This window comes from Anas acuta, chromosome 5 (genome assembly GCF_963932015.1).
Source record: "Anas acuta chromosome 5, bAnaAcu1.1, whole genome shotgun sequence".
NCBI lineage: Eukaryota > Metazoa > Chordata > Aves > Anseriformes > Anatidae > Anas > Anas acuta.
In genome coordinates, this window is record NC_088983.1 from 49393807 (window position 1) to 49415400 (window position 21594).

At 47.2% G+C, this 21594-nt stretch overlaps 1 protein-coding gene across 5 annotated transcripts in view; it reads left to right on the forward strand.

The window, feature by feature from the left end:
- Positions 1 to 21594, forward strand: part of LDLRAD3 (low density lipoprotein receptor class A domain containing 3) — a 127286-nt gene that overhangs the window by 13910 nt on the left and 91782 nt on the right. For 3 of the 5 annotated variants that reach the window (XM_068684672.1, XM_068684673.1, XM_068684674.1), the window contains exon 1: positions 6146 to 6302. The exons of the other annotated variants lie outside the window; for them this stretch is intronic. In XM_068684672.1, coding sequence (XP_068540773.1) covers positions 6269 to 6302 — 34 coding nt within the window. In that variant the 5' untranslated portion in view covers positions 6146 to 6268. Of the gene's footprint in view, positions 1 to 6145; positions 6303 to 21594 lie in introns of those variants that run through there. 5 annotated transcript variants of the gene reach the window in all.

Consider the following 21594-nt stretch of genomic DNA (forward strand, 5'->3'; position numbering starts at 1 on the left):
CTTACTTCTTTTGTTGGACAGAGAAGAAGCAGAGGCTTTTGCAGGGGGAGATGCACAGGGCAGGTGAATCTGCTGGCAGGAGAGTTTCAGGTGTGACTGCACTGCTGCGGGTTCTGGTTTGCAGCACCATCATGTGTTTTGCTGTTGGCCCTGCTGATGCTCCCAGCAGCCTCTGGACCTGCAAACCCCTTTGTGCTTCTGGTGTGTGAAACAAATACCAATGCACGCGCAGGAGAGGTCACTTTGGATTTCCATACAGACAGGTTTTCCTTTTTTTCTTTAATGAGATTTCAGGAGAGGGCGAGGGAAGGTGGCTGATGGAACACTATTATGGAGCCTGTAATTGCTTATACAGCTCTCCAACCTACCTGCTCTAAGAGGAGTGTGAGGGAAAAGGCAAGGGGCTGCTGCTCTCTAGAGTGTGGTGGGGAAGGGCAGGGACACAGGGGGGTGAGGGATGGAGAAGGGCTCTTCTGACATTGCATGTGTAATCTAATCTAGGCCATAATCATTTCCTACTGGCTCAGCATCAGTCACATCGTTAGCCTAACGCTGAAATTAGATCTTGCCCGTCAGTGACATTTGCTTTCCTATCTGGACCATCTCCATACTGCAGCACTTCCTGGCTCAATTCATATGGGACCAGCAATCCCAGTTATGTCGATCCAGACATAGCAGAAAGCTTTTACTGAGCACTCCCTGCAGACCAGGGAAACCATCAAAGTGAGTGTTTCAATATGCCATTGCTCTCTTGTGTAAAATAAGAACAACTTCACGTTACAATTTGGGGTCTTACGCCCTTCCGACTCCCTGCATTGATCACAAACAAGCAACAAAGACTAAAAAGGGATGTGAAGAATATCCCGTATCGAAATCCATGCTATAGCTGTGCCTATGCTGCATGCAGTCTGGGTGAGACAACCGGGCTGCTGGGCCAGATTCCTGCAGCTGTTACTCCGCTTCCCCTGCTGGCAGTAGGACCACAGAGACGCAGTACTGCTGGCCCCTGTACCACACCTCTGGCCATACAAGCCTGGGATGTGATCTTACTTGTTCAACTCTGTTTGGCCAGCTTGTTTCTCACTTAGCAAGACTCAAAGTTTTCAGAAGTTGTGGCAAGGAAACGGGAGGTGCCCTTTCCTCGGATCAGCGCTATTAGAGCCACCACAATGACAATGCTACAAGCACTGAAGTTTTCCCTCTGTCCTGTGCCCCAAAAATGACCCGTCATTCAGAACTCCTTGTAATAACCAGAGACTCCTTCACACTTATGAAAATCAGAGAAATCTGGACAAGTTCCTGGTTGGATCATAAATTTCTGCTGAGTCTCCTGCACTGCCCAGGGTGCCGACAGGTGAAGCCTAGAAGTGCTTTCTAGGAGGACGTTATCTGTGAAGAGCAGTAGCCATTGAAAAGTCTAAGCTTTGGACAAACCCCAAGTTCCTTTTGCTGCTTAAAAATGGAGCGTTTTAAACATTTTAATGTAAGCAAACATTCGATTTACTCTTGGTAGCAAACACAAAATGACTAAATTCACAATTTAAAAAACACCAGCAGGGTTTCCAGTTAGGAACTGCAAACGCCATAAAAATGCTCTTCTCCCATCATCTTGTTGCCTTGCATTTCAGGAGGGCTTTGAAGAGCCAAGATGGGTTCCCTTTTTCACCTCTTATCTAATCTTGAAGTCCCTTTGTGGTCAAGACCGTCTTTCAAGCTCTGGGGAGGTTTGTCTGATTAAGGACCTCAGGGTTCAATTCCAAAAGAATAAATTTAAAATCCAGCACTCAGAAAGTGCAGTTTAGCTCAGGTCTTATTTTCGCGTGAAGGTTTTAGGATCCTGGCTATTCCATTCCCTCCCAGCCTTGTATTTTTAATGACTTCTCTGCTTCTTGCTGCGTTCCCTCTACCCTGTATACAAAGGCATCAGTGTGAGATAGATAGCACAAATATTTTGAGAAAATATTAAAAAAATAAAAATCCCACATCTGCACATAAAAAGAGGCTTTCATGATGTGTTTTTTCATGACCTGGAGCAAACGAGAGACGCTCAGCTTTTAAAATAGGTGTTAAACCAGTGCCATGAATTAAGCTGTCAGACCTTCAGGTGGCACAGATAGGTGGTGTAACATTTTACTTGAGCTGGGGATTTACACACGTAATGCAGTTTTATGGCATTTTCCTGCAAATTGAACCAAATTGTCATCATCCAGACGTATCGATTTGCCTTTTGTTATTTATTTGTTAAAACCTCTTTAAGGGACAATTGGAGCTAAACTGCTGTGGTCCTGCTAGGGGATGCGTATTGATCTGGGCATTCATTTATTGATTATCTACTTTACTGCCAAATAATCCTCTCTTGTTTGCTTGTCTTCACCTGCTTTGGATTCTGGAAGCAGACTGGAAATTTCACACACTGCCCATTACGTTAATGGGAAGTATTGATATGCTAATTGTCCGGGAGGTGAGCAGAAGAAGTGGGAACCACATAATCACCCTGCTGCTCCACTTCCTGTCTATGATTACTGATTTTACAATCATTAGCTGAAAATATTGACATGTTGGGTAATGAATAAAACTCACATCAAAGAAACAAAATTACTTTTGGAATTAAAAAAAAAAAGAAAGCCCGCAAACACAATGGATTTCTAATCAGTCCTTCCAGAAAATGCGACTCCTCGGAAGGTCAAGTATAATAAAACTGCGAGCTGAGGCGGTGAGAGGGGTGGGGGTGAGGAGCTCGCAAACAAGAAGACCTCTGTCTGGCTTTGTAGCTAGGAACTGTAAGTACAGAACCGCCTAATTTATATGTACATTCATAAATACGCGGAATGGCAAGGAGGCAGGTTTTTGAAAGTGCTTTTATATTGCAATTGAATCTGCTAGGGTAGTCCCTGCTGCTCCAGAGAAGGATTAAAAGGTAAAACAGGCATTGAGACTTTGCATCATCATCTCTGATTTTGAACTTTGTCCTTTGCGTCAGATTTGCTGAAATTGGGACTTTGCTGGGCTTGGGGAAGTGGCGTAGGGATGTGGAGTTGTCTGGATGGACTGGGGCAGCCACGTGCATGGGGTGGGCAGGGCAGAGGAGTGTGAGGACTGCTCTGAAAGTGCTCCAGATGAAGTTTAACATTGGTTAGAGTGAAGTGGGGAGAAGGGAAGCCAGCTGTGTCACGGTGGGCAGAGCGATAAGCCCTGCTTTTGGGCAGTGCCCTGGGATGTGCTGCTCCCTGCCATGGCTTTGGCAGCAGGGGAGAGCTCGCAACCCAGCGCAGCCTGGGTCGGTAACTCTGGAGCAAGCGGTGCCAGCATGGGCACAGTTTGTGCTGAGAGCAGAAGGACAGGGCTGAAGTTGTGAAGGCCAAAGTTATGCCCTTGGCATGGAAAAGGCGAGGAGAAGGGCCTTGGCCCACCCCAGGTCCCACCATCAGAAGGATGGGAGGCAGGTGGAGGAGGCCTGGCAGAGCATGGGGGCCTCCCATCTCCTGGAGGGCAGCTCCTCTGTGCAGGCCTGTAAGAAGGGCCTAGGCAGGAGACAGAAAGGTTGGCTGTGCAAAAGAGAACAACCTCTGCTCCGTCAAGGGCACAGACAAACTGACCTAACAATGCCTTTTCCATCCGTAATTCCTGAGTCACACACAGGGAATGCCACTACAGCCACAGCGGGGCCAGGTGGGAGCTGCGCGGCAGGGGGCTCTTTGCAGGTGGGTGATGGGCGAGGAATAAAATGAAGAGGAATGAGCCAGAGCTTCGGGGCCTTCCCTTTCCATCGCACTGGGACAGAAAGCCCAGCAGCTAGTGTAGAGCAAGGAGTGCTGCAGTTTCTGTGCATTTTGTAATATGCAGAGCCCACAGCCTGGGGGCTCACGGAGAGGAAGAAGGGAGGTTAGCACTTAAGCTAGCTGAATTTGTACGAGCAGAACATCCCAGATCAGGTCTGCCATAACACACTTTTTTCTGGATGCTCATTAAAACCCTCTCTGCACACAGAAAATAGAGCAGGTCGGATCTGCAGAGACCAGAGCTGGCGTTAACCATGTGCGTGCCCCAGGCAGTGCTCTGGGAGCGGGCAGGCTGGGCACGGTGCCTCTGAGGTGCTGCCCCCAAACCTGGCACTCCTGGGGCACCAGGAAAGGTGCAGCCAGGTGCCTCCTGCAGCCGTGGGCTCTGCTATCCACAGTGTGAGGGGATGGGGAAGCTTGTTGCTCTCTCTGAGCTTTGTTGTGGTTGGGTTTGCTTTTCTGAAAGGGCTGCCAGTGGAATTGCATGTCTGAAAACAGTTCCTTATTTTTGTGATGGGTACCAATGCATCAAGGCATACAGTTTTTGCATGTTAAGATGTTATCAGAGAAGCGTGTGAATGATATGAGGGAATCTGAATGCCTATTATGGCTCCTCCTTTGAAAACTGATCTCCAGCTCTGCTTTCTAAAGAGAATAATGTTGCAATATTCAGGAGAGCTTCAAGCTTGATGCAGAGCTAAAGATCAAAACACTCTGAAGCCATAATGGAGATGAATCCTAATGGATAGATGGATATAGGGTGATATGCTAATACTCCTGTTTAACTTGATAGATGTTAATGGTGATGACAAATTGATAAATGTATTTGGATCTACATTTATCATTTTGCTGCAATATATTAAGAACAGGATTACTATTATTTTGAATCCATCAAAAGCTGTTGCTAAGCACAGTGCCAAACTCTCTGGCTTCCTAAGTGGCATTCAGTCATATACAAAACATTGCAATATATTATTACAAATTTTTATCCTTAATTAACATGTTTCTGAATTTTCATCATCATTTTCATCAATCCTGTCAGTGGGCATGACACATATAAATGACTAGAATTAATTTTTTTTTTCAAAGCACTATTTCCAGATTGAAGTCAGCAAGTTTAGATTGCATCTACAGGCATTATTGCATTTTGCTTCTGTGCCTCAAAACAGTCCAAACGCCCTAAAAAATCAACCGCTAGGTTATAGGAATGACTGTGAAATTAAATAGGAGTTGTATACAGAGCTGCTTAGAAAGGAGAAATGAAAAAGATCTGAGCTTCAGCTTACAATGTGCAGAGTACCATTACCTCCTTAGCTCCTGGAGAGGTCAGGTGCTTGTGGAGGTGCAGGTCCTCTGCAATGTATTTACAATTTGTCCCTCAGAGTAAGGACTGGCACGTCTGCCAATGCGAGATGAAGACACTCCACAGTCTGCTATAAGCTAAAGAGAGTAGTTCTTCAGTTAATAATTGGCAGTCATTAGCTATATTTCAATAAATACCTGCATAATTTTACGGTGGGAAACCCTTTAAGTTATCTGATACCTTTCATGCAGGCATCTCAAAAGAATATGTAACTAAAAGGGGTTTAAATCCCACGATCCTGGTGGCAGGCTTGCAATACTAAGCCTAAATGCTTGACCCTTTGCAGCAAAGTAGATCGGAGAATGAACTTAGTGCCAAAGCCAGATACCCTCACACCTATCCTGCTGTCACCAGACACCCAAACTTTAAGAGTTTGCTGAGGGAACACCTGACTTACTCAGAGAGATGGGGATGTTTATGAAGTAGAGGGCTGATGATTTCATTGCAGAGGGTAAAGCTGCATTTGGAAATGAAACACCAGCAGCACAAACCCTGCATCTTTTAGAGCAGTGAAGGAAGCACCAAAAGCTTTGGCTGGTAGCAGTTGTGCTCATATAAACGAGCCTCTCTGACAACTTGGCTCGGAAGAAAATTTCCCTTTCTAGCCTTCAGTCCTCATGCACAGAGCTACAGTCAGTGGCACTCTCCTAATGGCTCTTGCCAAGCCCACAGGCCAAGCACAGCTCTTCGTTACTCTGGCATCATTCACTGCGACGCTAATAAGAGGAAGGAAATAATCTTTTTTTCAGGGTGCATCTCCTTGTTTGTTCGGACCATCTTTCTCTGCTGGTGCCCTGCATTAGGCTCAGGGAACCCAACCGCAGTCTGTGCGCCCTACAGTCACCCCTTTCTCCTCGCAGCCCCCCTGTGCTGCAGGCTGCCTCAGGGCGCTCCTTGCCCCCATGTCCCGCAGCAGAAACCCCTCAGGTGCGGAGCGGGGCCTCGGGGCGGCCTCGGCGGGGCGGGGCGGCAGCGGGCGCCGCCCCCGGGCCCTGCCACCACCGCCACCACCGCCTCCTCCTCCTCCTCCTCGCCCCGCTCCTCCCCGCCCCGCTCCTCCCGGCCGCCGGCTGCGTGGGGGCCGGGCCGGCGGCGCAGCCCCGGAGCTGGCGGAGCGGCCGGGGCCATGTGGCTGCTGTGGCTGCTGCTGGGCTCGGCGGGTGAGTGAGGGCGGCCGCGGGGGGCTCGGGGGGAGGGAAGGAGGGCGGCGGGGCCTCCCTGCAGCGCCTGGCGGGCCGGGCTGGGGGCTGCCGGCCTCCCCTGCCCTCCCCTTCCCTCCCCTCCCTTCCCCTCCCCTCCCTTCTCCTCCCCGGTGGGAGCCCGGCCCCTGCTGGGGTCGCCCCTTGCAGGGGGTGAGCCCTCGGTTACGCGGCGCGGTTTCGTTTTTTAAGGGGTGTTTGTTGTCGTGAGGAAGTTTGGAGCCTCCCTGCTCCTGCAGCAGAACTTGGCACCGGGGGGTGCAGGGGGGAAATTGCTGAAATTGGGGAACTTCTCAGGCTGGGGGCCCCGCTCACGGGTATCCCAGCAGAGCCGTACTGGGGAGCCTGCAGGAGCAGCCTGGTGGTGTTTATCTGCCTGGTGTTGCCTCCTCCCTCACCCAGCCCCATCACGCTGCCAAACCATGGCCCAGCCGCTCGCAGGACGGATGGGTGCCCACCTGCTGATAGGACCTGCGTGCAGCCTCCCCATCAGGTTAACACACAGGGCTCCGTGTCCCCAGCGCCCTGTCTGGGCAGGGGGAGGCTCCCCAGACCCCAGCCCGTGTCCCCTTAGGGCCCTGGGCACGCAGCCCCAGACCTGTTTCTCATCTGGGACTCAGCGCTGCAGCCCGTCCGATGCTCTTGCACAAGAGTCGGGCTGCAGTTGTTTAACCAGAGCCCCTGGCTTACTTTGGGGCAGATTCAAAGAGTTTTCTGAAACTTCTTGAACGCCTTCAGTTTTGCTTTTGAAGGCCGAAGCATTGGGTCTTCGGGGATTTCTTAAAAATGTTTCTTCCTCTGTATGTTTTGGCACCCCCGTAACCTCCCCGCAGGGACAGCTAGTTGGTCTTTGCCCAGCCTGCGCTCTGTTTTGGATTTTAGTTTTGATAACTCCTGAAAGTATTTCTTTCCTTTTGAGTCTGTTTTGGGTACGGATTGGAAACTTTGAAGCCCTGGGGATCCATTTCAGTTAACAGAAAATAAATGCTGATTCCAGTCTGCCTAAACAATCGTTCCTGGTGGCTTGCACAAGTAACTGGTGGCTTGGTTCGTGTCAGTGAAGACTCGCAAGGCAAAGTTCAATACTTTATTTGCATCTTTTTTCTCAACAGTGTAGTTGGATTGAATACTGCTTTTGCTCCTGGAAGACCTTATCTGCATGGGAAAGGTTGTATCTTGTCACGATACCTGGTGTGAACTCACACAGGGCTGGTTTAATTTTACTGAGGGCTGATTAGAAAGAGATTGTGGATCTGCGGCTGCAACCTCTGCTCCCAGTGCAGGAGCTCCTCGCCTGCCTTGCTTTCTTTTTCCACTCCCTACCTCGTTTCAAGTCCTATCAAGCTCCCACATGCGAGCACACCCAGGCTCTTTCATCTCTCTGTGCTCTTGCCCGTATACCCAGGTAGTGCTCGGCTCCAATCCCATCCCTCTGCCGTCTTAGTGCCGCGCTCAGACCTGGTTCCCAATGCTTTACGGTGGCTCCGTGTCCTCTTGGGGGTTCCTGGATGTGGGTTATGTCCATGTACTTAGGAGTCACACATACTTAGCTGAATGAACTGCTTTAAAAAGGTGTGATTACAAAGTGAGCTGAAAAGGAAGACTGCGTTTCTTCTGACAGCTACAAAACTTGTTCCTGTGTGGGTATGAGGTAGTCTTGCAAACTTCAGCCTTCAGCAGGCCGGGCAGTCAGACTGCAGCACACAGCTGGAATGCCTACGTGTGGTCTCTGGGATGTCACAGGCCATTGCGAAGACCTTTCTAAATATATGGTATAGGTATTATACCTCTAAAAATACACTCAACCTGCTCTGCTTTAGGGGGAGGCTTTTTTGTTCTGCTCCCCCCAGTCTTTTGAACTAATGTTGTTGGCATCCAGACCTTGTTCCATACAAAGCGTGAACGTGCAGGGCCACGTGTGCTGTCGTCACAATGTGCCACTCCATCTCAACAGCTTGGAAAAGAAACGACACCCCCAAAACCAAGTAGGGGTGGAAAAAAGCTGGGGAGTAATGCTACCCCCTCCGTACTCTGCATTGCAATGCCCGCTAGCTTAAAACTTCTGTACGCTGTGAAGGAAATACCTGAGATTTCCCTGTGCAGGTGTTCATTTGTGCTGAGGTACAGAAGTGCTGCCTTGGCGTGGAATTGCCTTGCTGAAAACCTCCATGTGCCGCATGGGAGCTGAAGAGCTTTACAGCTCTATTGCCTTATAAAGAGAGCAAGAAAACCACTCTGTACTTGGAGACACACGTCTGTCCTGTGTGTACAGTACATTCATTTCATATTCTTGATGCAGCCCTCTTAAAAACTCTCAGACTGGGACTAGTGAGTCAATAACCAATATTTTCCTCTTTCATCACGCAGGGAAGCTGCAGAGGGGTGTAGCACAGGGGCACGGGAGAGATGAACAAGGATTCCTGTAGTAGCTTTGGCAAGTCAAGAAACTTGCAGCTTGGCAGACTAATGGAAGAGAGGTGTTACACAAGAGGTGTTGGATATTTGCTGGAGGAGTAAACCCGGCTGCAGGAATGGTGAGAGCAGCTAGAGGGGCTACCTTGGTGACAAGCTCCACGTCCCTTCTGGGGGGGATGCCTGGGATTTCTAGCAGGAGACGGGGCCCACAGGCAGGTTCTCCCAGGTCACTCGCTGGTTATGGGGCGTTTGATCCCTAAAGACTTCTTTTTTTAGACAACTGGTACCCTGCTCCTTCTGTTGCTGTCCAAACCACCGTGTGGTCTGTCGCTGCTCCCTTTGCTTTTGGGGTGCGAACAGTTGCCAGGCTCCACTTTTGTAAGTACAGCTTTTGATGCAAGGACTCAAGTAAGCAGATGATTATTTAGTGAGTTTCACGTTAATGTCAGGGACTTCTGATAATGGCAGGGAAACAAACCTGTCCTTGACAAGGGGTTTGTAAGTTTCCCGTTGCTGCTGGGCTATGAGGAGTTGCAGGGCCCAGGAGCTTCCAGCCACCCCGCATGAGACAAGGTGATCTCAGCAGTAGCCTCGGCTGCCTGGGCTTGGGAGGCTGAAAGTCTGGCTGCGATGTTGCAGTCACATATTGGGATAGGAAGTGGAGCCTGTTAACTATAAAGCAGGTTGCAAAAATGCACCTTTTATACAAATGGGGAATAAAATGTTTAAGCTGACCATCAATCCACAGAGCCTGTTGCACCAAGAGGCTAGCAAGCTCTTTGGATGAAAAAAAATCATGGTGATAGTGTGACGCGTGTTGTGACAGCAGGAATCTGGCATCCCACTGCCATTTGCATGTTGCCTGTCTACCAGGTGAGGAGTAAAATGGCTCCTCCCTTTGCTGTAAATGTGGAAGGCTGTCTGGGAGGTGATGGTTTGCTAGACAGCGATGGTGGAACGAGCAGACGTTCAGGCATCCCTCTGTTTCAGGGCAGTGGGCTGGCAAGGACTGATGCAAAATTAATTTATCACCTGGGGACAGACTTTGGTTTCTCTTTTTTGCTTGTTTGCTTAAGCCAATAAATCTGAGCAGAACAGCTTCTGTGACACCCTGTCCCGTGCTTGCTCTCTGTGCAGGCAGAAACGTAGCAAGCCTGAAAAATCCATAGCGTGAGGCCTGTAGTGATGATAGCCATGCTTTAAATTTCAGTATTTCTGTTGTGGGAGCTACGTGATGACTTTTGCGAGCTGGTAGGAAGCCTTGGAGGCTGTCATTGCTCAGTTGCCCTACCTGTTGCAGACAAGCTGTGGACGTCCTACCTTTGGTGGCAGGCGCTCTGCAATGAGTATTTAAACTGGTGTCTTCAGAGCCTGAACTTGGAAACAATTTTGTTGTCAGCAGGTATGTTTTGAAGGTGAGGAAGGAAAAAAAATAATCTACATCTTAGTAGCTGGTTGTTCTTTTTTTGTTGTTTTTGTTTTTTATCTTTTAAATATTAAAGCAAAACTCTCCTGCTCTGGCAAGATCTCCTAACAAGATATGCTAAGATGCAGAATGGAATATTTCAAGTGAAACCAGTTCTAATGATGAGATGCATTTTGAAGTGTCTCTAAAATGAAAAACTGAATGACAGACTGCCCTTTGCCTGAAATGTAAGTAGATCATGGCTGAGGGTAATTTTATAGTCAGCCATTAGTGTAATCAGTTTATCGTAAATTTACTGAATGCTGAAGAATTTTTGAGGGGGAGCTTTGTATGTCATTATAAACAACAACAAAAAAAGGGCAAACAGTTCTGCAGAAAAACATTTAACTAAATTAACATCTCCTCTAATGAAACTTTTAACTTACACATGATGAATGGAAGATTCAGTCTGAGAGTTTTACACTGCTTTTGGTGTGGACTAAGATTGTGTATCCAGATCCTTATTTGACAAGTAAGAACTTGTTAAGCTGCAGTAACTTGATCATGTTGAGTCTGCTATTTTATTTTTTTTTCTAATGGATCTTCTTGCGCGGTAAACCTGTGAGATTAGGAGCCAGTTCAAGCAAGCCTTGTGTTGCATGCAGTGTTTTCCATCAGGTCAGAAGGGTCCTTTTCAGGGAAAAAATGATGATGTAATGCTAATTGGTTTAGGTGTGTGTTTGTGTGTAGTTTAATTTGCACATGTGAGGTAGTGAGGAGGTTTCTAAACAGAGCCACTGCTCTCTTTGTTCATGCTTGTTCTCAGCTGCTGGCACAGATAGCTGCATCTTGATTGCAAAGAAACCTGTGGAGTTAGATCTCTGATTGAGCTGCGGCTCAGAGAAACATGCCCTTCAAAGTCTGAGAGCAGAGAGAGGCTCCCTGGGAGGGCGAGAAGTGTGTGGAGGGGCTGGGGAGAAATGTGGTAGGTAACCCGCGTGGCCCAGGTGAGTGAAATAAGCATGGAAGCGATTTGCAGGAGGGCTGCTGGTCAGCACCTTCACTTTTTTTTTTTTGTGTTTCTCCTGCAATGGCCGGACCAGCTGTGAACTTGAGCACAATTAAAACACACTGAGTAGAGCTGCTTTGTGCATGAGTAAGCAGCGGTGTGAGTCGCTCAGTGATACACCTCCGGGTGAGCAGGGAACCGAGGTGCAGCGATGTGGCAGTGGCACTGCTGAAATCCTCTCTGCTGTGAGGGTGAGCCTTCGCCCAGGTGTGCAGCATCAGCTAGGGCTAGGGGCTGGGGAACCCCCAGCAGATCGGGGAGCTCCTGAATGCCTGGTAGCCAGGGCATTCCCGTTTTAAAATGGGTATTGTACCTCTCAGGAGGCCTGTGAGGCTTCATTTATTAACGATCGTGAAGTGCTTAGGCTGCAGATGATTAAAGTGTGCTGTTGTGTTTTTGAAATACCATTTTTTCTGTAGGGCCCAAGATACAATTATTCAATTTTTAGTGGTGTATCTTTTTTTTTTCTTTAGCAGAGTTCCTGATTTCTTTCTTCCTTAAATTAAAGAAAAAATCCTCAGGTTCCACACCTTGCTGTGGGTCTCTGCTGTTGTGATGTTCCCTGTCGTCCTCTTAGACATTTTTATATTTGATTTGGTTTATTATGAGGGGGGAGAAATAAATGGAGATTTGTTTTTTCTTTGGTTCTGGGTTCTTTTTATTGCAAATATCGTTTGGAGACTAACTGGACCAGTCAAGGTAGGTTAGATGAGGTTTACTTTGAAATAACTGCATTTGTGGGATGAAGAGTTCACTCAAGAAAATGTTACTTAAAATTGGTTTTATGGGTTTTTGATCAAGAACAGCAAGGTTACTGTAGCAAGTAAGTTGCAGTCCCATTAGATATTGAAGTGTGAATTCTGCCTGCTGAGTTATCACTTTCTCCTTCCTGCCCTGTTTCCTTCATTCCACGGAGTCCTTCTCGCTTTATATATATTGCACAAATTTATTAGCTAAATTACGAGCAATTAAGATGACACACACCTACAGCTCCTGGCAGAGCCCTGTTGCCAGCCAAATCTGTCAGTGGAGGACGGGCGCTGTGCTGGGCAGAGCACCTCAGCTCTTAGTGCAGCGCCTTGTTCTCCGGGCTGTGCTCCTGACCACGGCGTGACTTTCACACAGGTTGTTGTATTTTTTGGTTTTGGAAAGCAGCTCTTTGTTCCCAGCCTTCCTTCGTGCTATTGGCACTGTGGATCCCTAATTTTTGCCAGGAGCTATGTGCTGCAGGTAACTACAGACATGCTTCTGAAGTGCAAAATAGCTCATCTCCTTGACATGTTCTGTCCACCTGGTAGGAGCTGGGGACAACGTAGGTAGTGTACTCAACACTGAGTTTTTCTCAGGTATTCCTCTTCCCCCTCTTTCTTCTTTTTTTCGTTGTTGCTGATATGATACAGATTCTTCAAATGGAAGAGTTTCAGGTTTAGCATAACATGAAACGTGATGTAAACACGCTGACATAATTATGAAAATCCATACAATTGGCAAGTTGCATGTTGTTTTCCTCTTGTAAGGCAGAGCAAAAGCTGGCAACTGGTAGCCTGGAGGGCTCTGTGTGCAGCCCGCTGTGCCTCGTGCTGACCCTGCGGTTGGTGCCTGCTGGTTCCCTTGGCATAGAGCGTGGTCGTTGCTCCCATGGTGGTGTTTCTGAGTTTGGGGGCTGCAACACGGCCTTCTGCTCTTCTGCTGCTGTTCTCCTGAAACAAGAGTAAGTTATTTCAGGGGCTGTGTCTTTCCATAAGCTTAACTAGCGCTCTACAGCTAAGCCTAGCTGCTATTTCTTTGCGAATCCGTTTCTTGTCAGATTACAACTTTTTTCCCTTTCTCTCTCTGCCTGTATCCCTCTTCTCTCGTTCTGTAGCTGCATTTTGATGACTTAGCCTCCCTCTGCTTCTCTCCATCCCTGAATCTTCTTACCTCCCTCCTACATGAACCTTGGTAACCCATCGTCTTCTTTCCTTTGTGCCTCGTGAGTTCACCCAAAATTGTACCTGTTGGTGCTAGTTGTAGGCACAGGCTTCCTCCTCGTTCCTCTATACTTGCTTTTAAATGGAAAGCTGACACGTACACTTGTTGTTCCTATACCTATGTGCTAAGATTGTATATGTAGGAGGGCAATATGCTTCTGTCGGCCTAACTTGCAGCTGGGAGTTGTCTTTCCCTTGCCTCCTGGTGCTCTGTGGTGCACACTGGTGTCCCAGTTCGTGTTGGTAGTGAGCAGCACGTCGAGACACCGCCTTTACCAGGCCGTGCTCCACTTCATCTGCCTTCCGATTTGGATCTCACACTGTGTATTCAGCAGAATGTGGTGTCACTGATAGAGGAACCTTTGACACACAGGATGAGCTTACAGTGCTGAACCTGCTCCTTTTTATCCATACTTCCCCTTACCCAGCGCTCTGTGAGGGCACAGGCTTGGTGCAGCTCCTGCCGTGGCTGTGCCTGGCGGTGTTTGCTCAGAGCAGGCTGCGGGGCCTTGCTCTCCCTGGCTTCTCGATGCTGTTTGACAGGTGCATTGTGCCTCCTGAGCAGATTAACGAATTGCTCGGTGATTAGTTATGAAGTTCAGTTAATGTTTACTTGCCACACAGCGCAAGGTGTGCCTGTCTCAATGGCTCAGAGTTCTGTGGATGTCAGCACTGCTGGAGAGGCTGATACCGAATGTGCCAGACCGCTTCCTCGGGCTGCTCAATATGCAGAGAATCCCTGCGTGGCTCGGTGTGCCAAAGCACATCAGTTCTTCGTGGATAGATAAATTAATAGACTCGGCACTTAAAACCTCGGAAGGAAACACGTTGCAGCAATGACAATGAGCTTCAAAGGCAAACGAACTCCTTCAGCTTGCTAAGCTGTCTCCTGTCAGTGGCACAAGTTGCCCTTGTGGCTAGGGCTGAAAATCGGCAGTTTCCAGAGCCAGGTGGGAGTGCAGGCTGCTACAGCAAATGCTTGGTCTAACTGCAACCTGCATCACGTGCGCTTGGTCTTGAAGAGAGCGGCCGTCGACCGGAGGAGTTCAGGGCTCCCTGAGGTTTGTCATGATGCTGCTTTTGGGGCTGGGGATCTGACAGCCTTCCATGACCCAGACAACGCTAAGAAACGTGCCTTTTTGGGGACCTGGCATGTTATGAATCAGAGCCCACAGCGTTGCTCGTTTGGGTGGCTGGGAAGGCACAATACAGACGCTGAGATCGAGATCCGCTCAGGCTGGCAGGATGCAAATGGCGCTTGGCAAATCCTGGAGTCTGGAAGAACTGTACTTACTGCTTAATCAGTTTTAAAAGACTGTGTCATTAAACTAATTAGGCATAATTCAAAATTGGCTAACAGAAGCAACAGCAGTGTGTTTGTGTTGATTGCAGTCTATTCAAACTCGAAATAGGCTTTTTTTTTTTCTTTTAAGACAACCTTTTGAAAGGTGGAAAGAAGGTGGAGAGGGCCCAAAAAAATCCACGTGGCTGATGTTAGTTATGTGTCTTAATGAAGTGCTGGCTGAATTTCAAGTGCAGGATTGTGACCAAAATAGAAGCCTCTCTGGAACAACAGGTAGAATTGTATTAAAGCAAAAACAAAAACATGTTGAACTTTTAAATGAATAGAGCACTTGCTTTACCGTGTAACTGAGGTCTCGCATGTTAAACCTGCCCTTTATTTAATCAAGTCCTGTTGGAATTCTAATTTACGTTCTCTAAGAAATTTTTGTTTGCTGGCCCCTACTGAAAAGGTCAGATCTACCCCCACTTGTTTGGCATTTTCAATCTTGTGGATGTACCAGTTTGGATGTCAGCAAGCGTGAAAGCAGGAGAAAAAGGATGCCCTGTAATTTTTCAGTCTCTGAGCTCAAAAACAAACCACAAGTATTTGTCCCTCTTCAGTCAGCCTGAGGACTCCCCTGCTGATCTGCAAGCAGTGCATGAGCTTCAGGAACCAATTCGTTTTTGCTTCTTGAAGAAAGAACCACCAGGTGCAAAGAACAAATCGGGAGTGTGCTTCTGGCCAAAGATCTGTGTGACTAACAGAGTGACAGAAGATGAAAATGGTAGATTTCCTGGTGCTATTTATAAAGTTCATAAACTCACAAATTGGCAGTACCTGTTAAACCCTAAAAATCTTCCATGAGGGGTGTTAGCTTCTGAATTGCAAGTTTGAGGTAGAGTGATGTTCTCAGCTCTTTTTTTCCTATAAGGACTGCTGGCAGCATCACATTCTGGCTTTTTTTTTTTTTTTGAAACATTTTTCAGTTGCAACCTTTATCTTCCAAAAGAGAGTCCAGAACAGTTGCAATGACCTTATTTCATACTTGAATTGCGTGTCCATTAAGGATAAGAGCACAATTTTTCTTCCTCCTTCCAATTTTCATAAAACATAGAAACAAAATATTTTATAGTATGCTTTCCTCTTTGCACTGCAGCTTCATGTGAACTTTTGAAAAGACTGTCCTTTAAATAGCTAGGATATGAGTAGGTATTTCATGGAGAACTGCTGATTCGGGGTTCCTGGCTGTTTGCTCTCCTGAAGTAAGCTATTACCAGTATTTGTCTCTTAGTTACCTGACCAGAGACCACCCAGATTTAGGGGTACATGATGGCATTGGCTTGCACAGCTATACCTGGTCATCAGGCTCACCTTGTATACGAGGTAGGAAGTTCCTGCTGCTGTTGCACAGACTATCCCTGGTAGAGACAGCGGGCATTTCTGCTCCGATTCCTTGAATCAGCTTTGAAAACTTCCAAGCTTTCAAAGTTAAGGGCTCGCTACTTGCTAATGGCTGCTAGATGAGGTAGACTTCAGAGTCTAATCGGATTGGGTGTCCTTAAAATTTCTAATGGGATCCTTGAAAATCTGCCAAGGGACTATCTAGGCTTTCTGATGAATTGTTTTAATGGAGCTCTGGCTTGCTATTTGGTTAACAGTCTTCAGCGTAGCCTCAGGCTGCTTACTTTCCAATTTTCTTGTGTTATCTGGAGATAAATGTCCACCTTATTGGAGCTTAATAGCCAATTAGCTGAGTGAAATAAAATCTGAAAATACAGAAAGCGGTTCTGATCACTGGCAGGATATTCTCGTCCTAGCTGAAGCTGAATCTGGAGCTGCTTGCCTGGTGACTGCCGCTGCTCCTTGGAAGTGGTCTCAGGAGGAAGCTGTGTTCAGCCTGTAAAGCACGGCTTAGCTGATTTTTCCCTGCAGTGCTGCTGCTTCATTTGTTTGCTCATCAACAGTTGCAAAATTAGACTGGCCACCTCGGTGAGCAGACTTTCCCATTTAAGAAGCAATCAACGTGACTTCCTCTGGGTCTGAATAGAGCCCGAAGAGACCTGCATAAGGCCTGTCAGATCCTGTTAAAATTAAACCTGCATGGCTTAGACTTCTGAAATATCTGGTGATTATCTCTGCTTTGGGCAGGAAGCACGTCTGGTAGGAGATACGTCAAAGGGAAAGTGCCTTGGGAAGCAGAGCCCTCCTTCCACCTTTTCAAACACACAGCTCCTTGTACCGGCAAGGGCCAGGTTTGCAGACTCGAGCATTTCAAGGGACTGTATTCCTGTAAGAAACCTAACTTGGCACAGATTTAGGAAGTATTCCAGTGTTGGTTCAGTTTGGAAGGACTGTGTTGGCCTGTTTTGGAAAAAATGTGCTATTGGAGTGCTGTAGTGAATGTTTTGGTTAGAGAGTGCCTGGAGTGAGAGCAAGCTCAGCTGTCAAAATCAAACCCTCGTGTAAGCAGCCATAGGAGGAGCCAGTCATTGCATGTTTCCAGGGTGAAATTGTTTTGGAGAAGGTGAAACACACAGATTCCTCCTCTGTTTCTAAACAAGCTTCCCAGGTTGTTCCTTTCTCCTCCAAAGCACGCCCAGCATTAAACATAAGTGAGTGTAAGTATGTACACGTGCAACAGAAAACCAAAAATTAACACCATAGCAGGGGCCCAGTGAGCACAAATAAAAGAGGGCAGTTAATTTCTGTCTGTGCAATGACTCTAATTTACCAGGTTCAGGGCTCACTTCCCTCTAGAGTCACTGTGCAGGCGGTCTCGTTGGTACTTGGGCAGGTGGGGGCTCAGGAGGTGAGGTTGGTGTGTTGTAGGGGGCTGCTTGTTTCTGAATCACAGTCCCTGAACGGGGTTTTAGCTGCATACCTGCTCCCAGATTTCTGCATACGCCTTTGCATGTTTACTACCGAGGAATAAATTATTCAGGATATGGCTGTGGGCTTTTGATATTGATACGCTGCGCTTCTTTATGATGCTCCTTCAAAAGCAGTTTGCTTATTTGGAAAGCTGCTGATCAGTGTATGTCTTCAGGTACCCATCTCCTCAGCATCTGAGCAGCATGGAAACATAAATTATGGATGCCTGCAGCATTCCCGTGGGATAGGAGAGCATTAGTAATCATTAACAGATAAAGAAAGCTGAAGCCAAGGAAAGCAGAGTAATATGATCACACGAGACATCTGTGGTAGGGCTGAACCCTGTCTCCGGCCTTCTCAAATTCCACCCAGAGAGCTGCCCTTTCCTGAAAGGGATCCTGTCGGGGAGGCTGGGCTGTGCCGCAAGTCCTGGCATTAATCTGCCTCCTCTTGAAGTCACAGCGCTGGCATTCCTGCCGGGGAGCAGGTCAGGAGTCGGCACACTCGACACAGGTCAGAGGAGATGGGGCTGCCGGCCTGAGGGGCTGAATCCGCCCTGGGCCCAGCTCCACGCTGCTTCTGAGGGTGAAGCTCCAGGAGAGGCTGAAATAAGCGAGCATAGCAGCATGTGGGGCTGGCAGCTCCACAGGTTGGGTAACAGGGTGTGAGGTGAATGTCCACGTCACCCGCTGCCTGTTTGGTTTTAATGGTACAACTAAATAAAGGAGCAGGAGTGAGGTGTGGTGGGAGTGGGCAGAGTTCTCTTTCCTACACTACTTCCATGCATTAGTGATGGAAATGGGCCTGTGGGGCATTGCTGGCAGCCTCAAGTGGCTGGCAGGACTTTTTTGAATCCAAGACTCAATTCCTTATTTTTCTACTGGGCTCGTAGTTGTATTTATTTGCATTACCCAAAAAACAAACAAACAAACAAAAAAAACCAACCTAATTTGCAGGCATGTTCTGCACAGACTTGAAGTTTCTTGAAATAGTAGGGCTTCAGGACCACCTTCTCTTCCTCAGGGCAAATCCTGCCACTGAACATATGTTGCAGATCACATTTTAAGTGTCTTTTTTTTTTTTTTTTTCCCCTGCCTTCCCTTTCTGCTGCCCTTTCCTTTGAACAACAGTCTTTTTCCTCTGAAAAAGTGGTAGGTTGTAGTATTTACCGAAATCACTCAATTTGGTACATGACGCACTCGCAGTGCCTCTCTGAAGTGCGAATTTTTTTTTTTTACAAACAGGGAGAGTGGGACACAAATCAGGGTGTTGTGTGATCATGTACAAACAGAGCTGAGATAACAGCCCGGAGATCACGGCGATCCCTGGCAGGCATAACGTGAGGCGAGGCCCTTGCTGTGCCTCCTCGTGCCTCGCCTCAGAGGGCGGTGCCGCTCACCCACCTCAGTTCCTTTGGTTTCATGAACGCTGGGAAGTGCTCAGTTCCTCAAAGCGAGCGCTATCAATAATTCATTACCACTTAATTGCCGGAGCTGGTTTCTGATTGATTTGGTAAGTGGGACGTGAGGAAATGGAAGCGTCCCCTGTCAGCCTTGCTCCGCTGCGTTGGCAGATGCTTCATGGGGGAGTTGTGGAGTTGTCCACGTGCCTTCTCAGTCTTCTTCCTTGCAACTTTTATTTTTATTTTACCCTTTTTATGTGAGGATCGCACTTCAGATCCCCCTGTCAGACATAGCCTGGGAATCAGGCAGGTTCTCCTTCCTAGCCATCAGCATTGCCCAGCCGTGCCAGCCTCCTGCATGGAGAACGGCAGGTTTCTCTTCTGGCAGCAGGTTGGATGCTGGAGAGGGGAACTTTAAAAGAGATGTCCAGGAAAATGCCTGGTGCTTGTTTTTATTAGCATAGGGTGGTCTCTGTACCGTGCAGGATATGGAATAAAATAGAAACGAGGAAGCGGTGCGGTGTGACCATCTTACACGCCTAGAAATGAGAGGTAGGAAAGGACTTCTGGTTTGTCCGAGTAGTTTATTCCCTAGTGCTACTGTAAGCTTTCTTTTTCTTTTCCCAGCTCATTGTCCTGTCCAAAGGTAAGCGGGTACACCAGGACGTGAATCACGTTATCTTCTGATCGCTTTTAGTTCGTTATCGTAGAGAATCTGAACTGCTTAACACCTGGCACAGGACTCAGCTATGTGAATCCTTCCCAAAGGCTGTGCTGTGTCCTAATAAATAGCACAGTCTCCAGAGTATGTGTTTTATCTGAGTCTGGTTTGCCCAGGAGGCACTGGAAGGGAGTGTATTGCTTTTTTTTTTGATATGAACTTACATAGATTCCAAACAGATCTAGCTCTATCCGAAACACACATCAAGAATTATTTTATGATTGTTTTGTACATCTCTGAGGCTGTGTGTCCAGATTTTTCTGCTCTTCAAATGAGCCTACACGAATGTGTTTCAGTGGGTCAACTCCCTGCTTATGTGTCGACAGCCTGATTCTCAGAAAGGAGTCTTTGTTTTCAGGTGTTCAGGTGTCTTTAAACTTCATGGAAATGACAGGGCTGGAGAGAACATCATTGTCACTGAGCTGCTTTGTGGGATTTCCTAAAGATTACTTCATTTCTTCAATTTCCAGTCAGCAAGTTGTCTTTAAAAAGTGTTGGCTTCTAAAACCATATTTCAAAAGATGAAATTTCATTGAAACGGAAGGAAGTTAATCATTTCAGCCAGCTGTAATTTGTTCTGTTCACACAGTGTCACTCTTACCTCTCTTCAGGGGAAGAAGAGAGTAATTGGACATAAAAGGTGCTGCTGCTTTGAGTGAAGCTGCTGTTAAAACTGGGAGTTTGCCTTGCGTTTGGTGTGGATGGGATGTTGCAAGCAGGTGTGCACCTGCATGGTGTGTTCCTAAAGCTGTGGACAAGTTTTAGCATTGCAGTATGTTTTCCCTACCTTAGTTTTCCTTTATATTTTTCAGGTAGTTCACAGGATATAGAAAGGCAAGATTTATGCATGTTCATGTTATAGACTAAATCGTGTTCGAATGTGTGAAAATTAGTTGCATAGGAGGCTAGGAAGATGGGAAAGACCTATAATAATCACATTGCCTTTTCTTTTTCTTTTTGAGTGGTATATATTTAAGTAAAATGAATTCAGTTTATTAATAGACCTTCACACGTTAGCCCTTTCTTGAAGGGACTAACCGGTGAACAAAAGAGAAGCCCTGTTGCTCAAGCAGAAAGCAGAGTAGAAGAGCAGTGCTTTCAGTATAATGGACAACTGTGCAGTTAGTTTTTCCTGCAAATGCTCCAGTTACATGGCCATTAGCAGTTACATCATTAATGAGGCACTGCTGAGGGAAGCCACTTTGGGCTCTCCCCTCTGTGTGGCAGGAGCCCCTTCCAGCCGAAGCGGTGCGAGGTGCAGACCGGCTTTCCTTGGACTCACAGAGGAGAACAGGGTGAGTTGTTGGTGTCTTTCACACACCTTGGCACTTCTAGTTCTTGAATTTTCTTCTACATTACCATGACCATGGGGCATCCTCTTCCATGCAGGCCAGCACGGTTGTCCAGCCAGGTCGCTGCCTCCTGGCCGTGCTCGTCCCGTGCCCTGGGCAGTGCCGTGTGTTGTCTCCCACAAATGTCAGGGTTGGAGTAGCCGTCCTGTTGAGTTGCTGTGGCAGTGTGTCACACAGCATTAGCCTTTCTGAGGACCATGAGGAAAGGAATGTTTAAGAGGAGAGCGTCCCTTTTTTGGAAGCATCTTAAAGGACGGTGACGTTTTTCTTTCATACAAGATTAAAAAAGGTCCCTAATTCATGGTCTGTGTCATCTAAACGCAGGATTCTTCATCTCAGCCAAGTATTTTTGCCTTTGTAAGGTTGACTTCTGTGCTAAAGTACTGATCTCCATGCACTTTGTGTCACTAGCATGTTACAGAAGTAGAAGTGAAAGGTAAATTTAGGGAAGATTATGTCTAATTGTGCTAAATGAAAGCCCCCTCCTACTTCCTTTGTGGGAGGAAAATTGTTGGTGCTTAAGTCTGCTCCTTTTCACTTTTTCCTATTTGCCTTGCATCTTGCCTGAAGTATTGGATCTCTTTCTTAAGCTTTTAACTGATTTTCAGAATTCACAGCAGGGTCTGCTGCCTCAAAGAGCTTTGCACCCTACCCATGAGGCCAGTTTCTGTGATCCTAATGAAGCAGATTCAGAGAAGAGAGAAAACCTCAGTATCGATGGTCTCAGTTTACGAGGCTTTTTTTTTTCTTGTCTTGAGGAAAA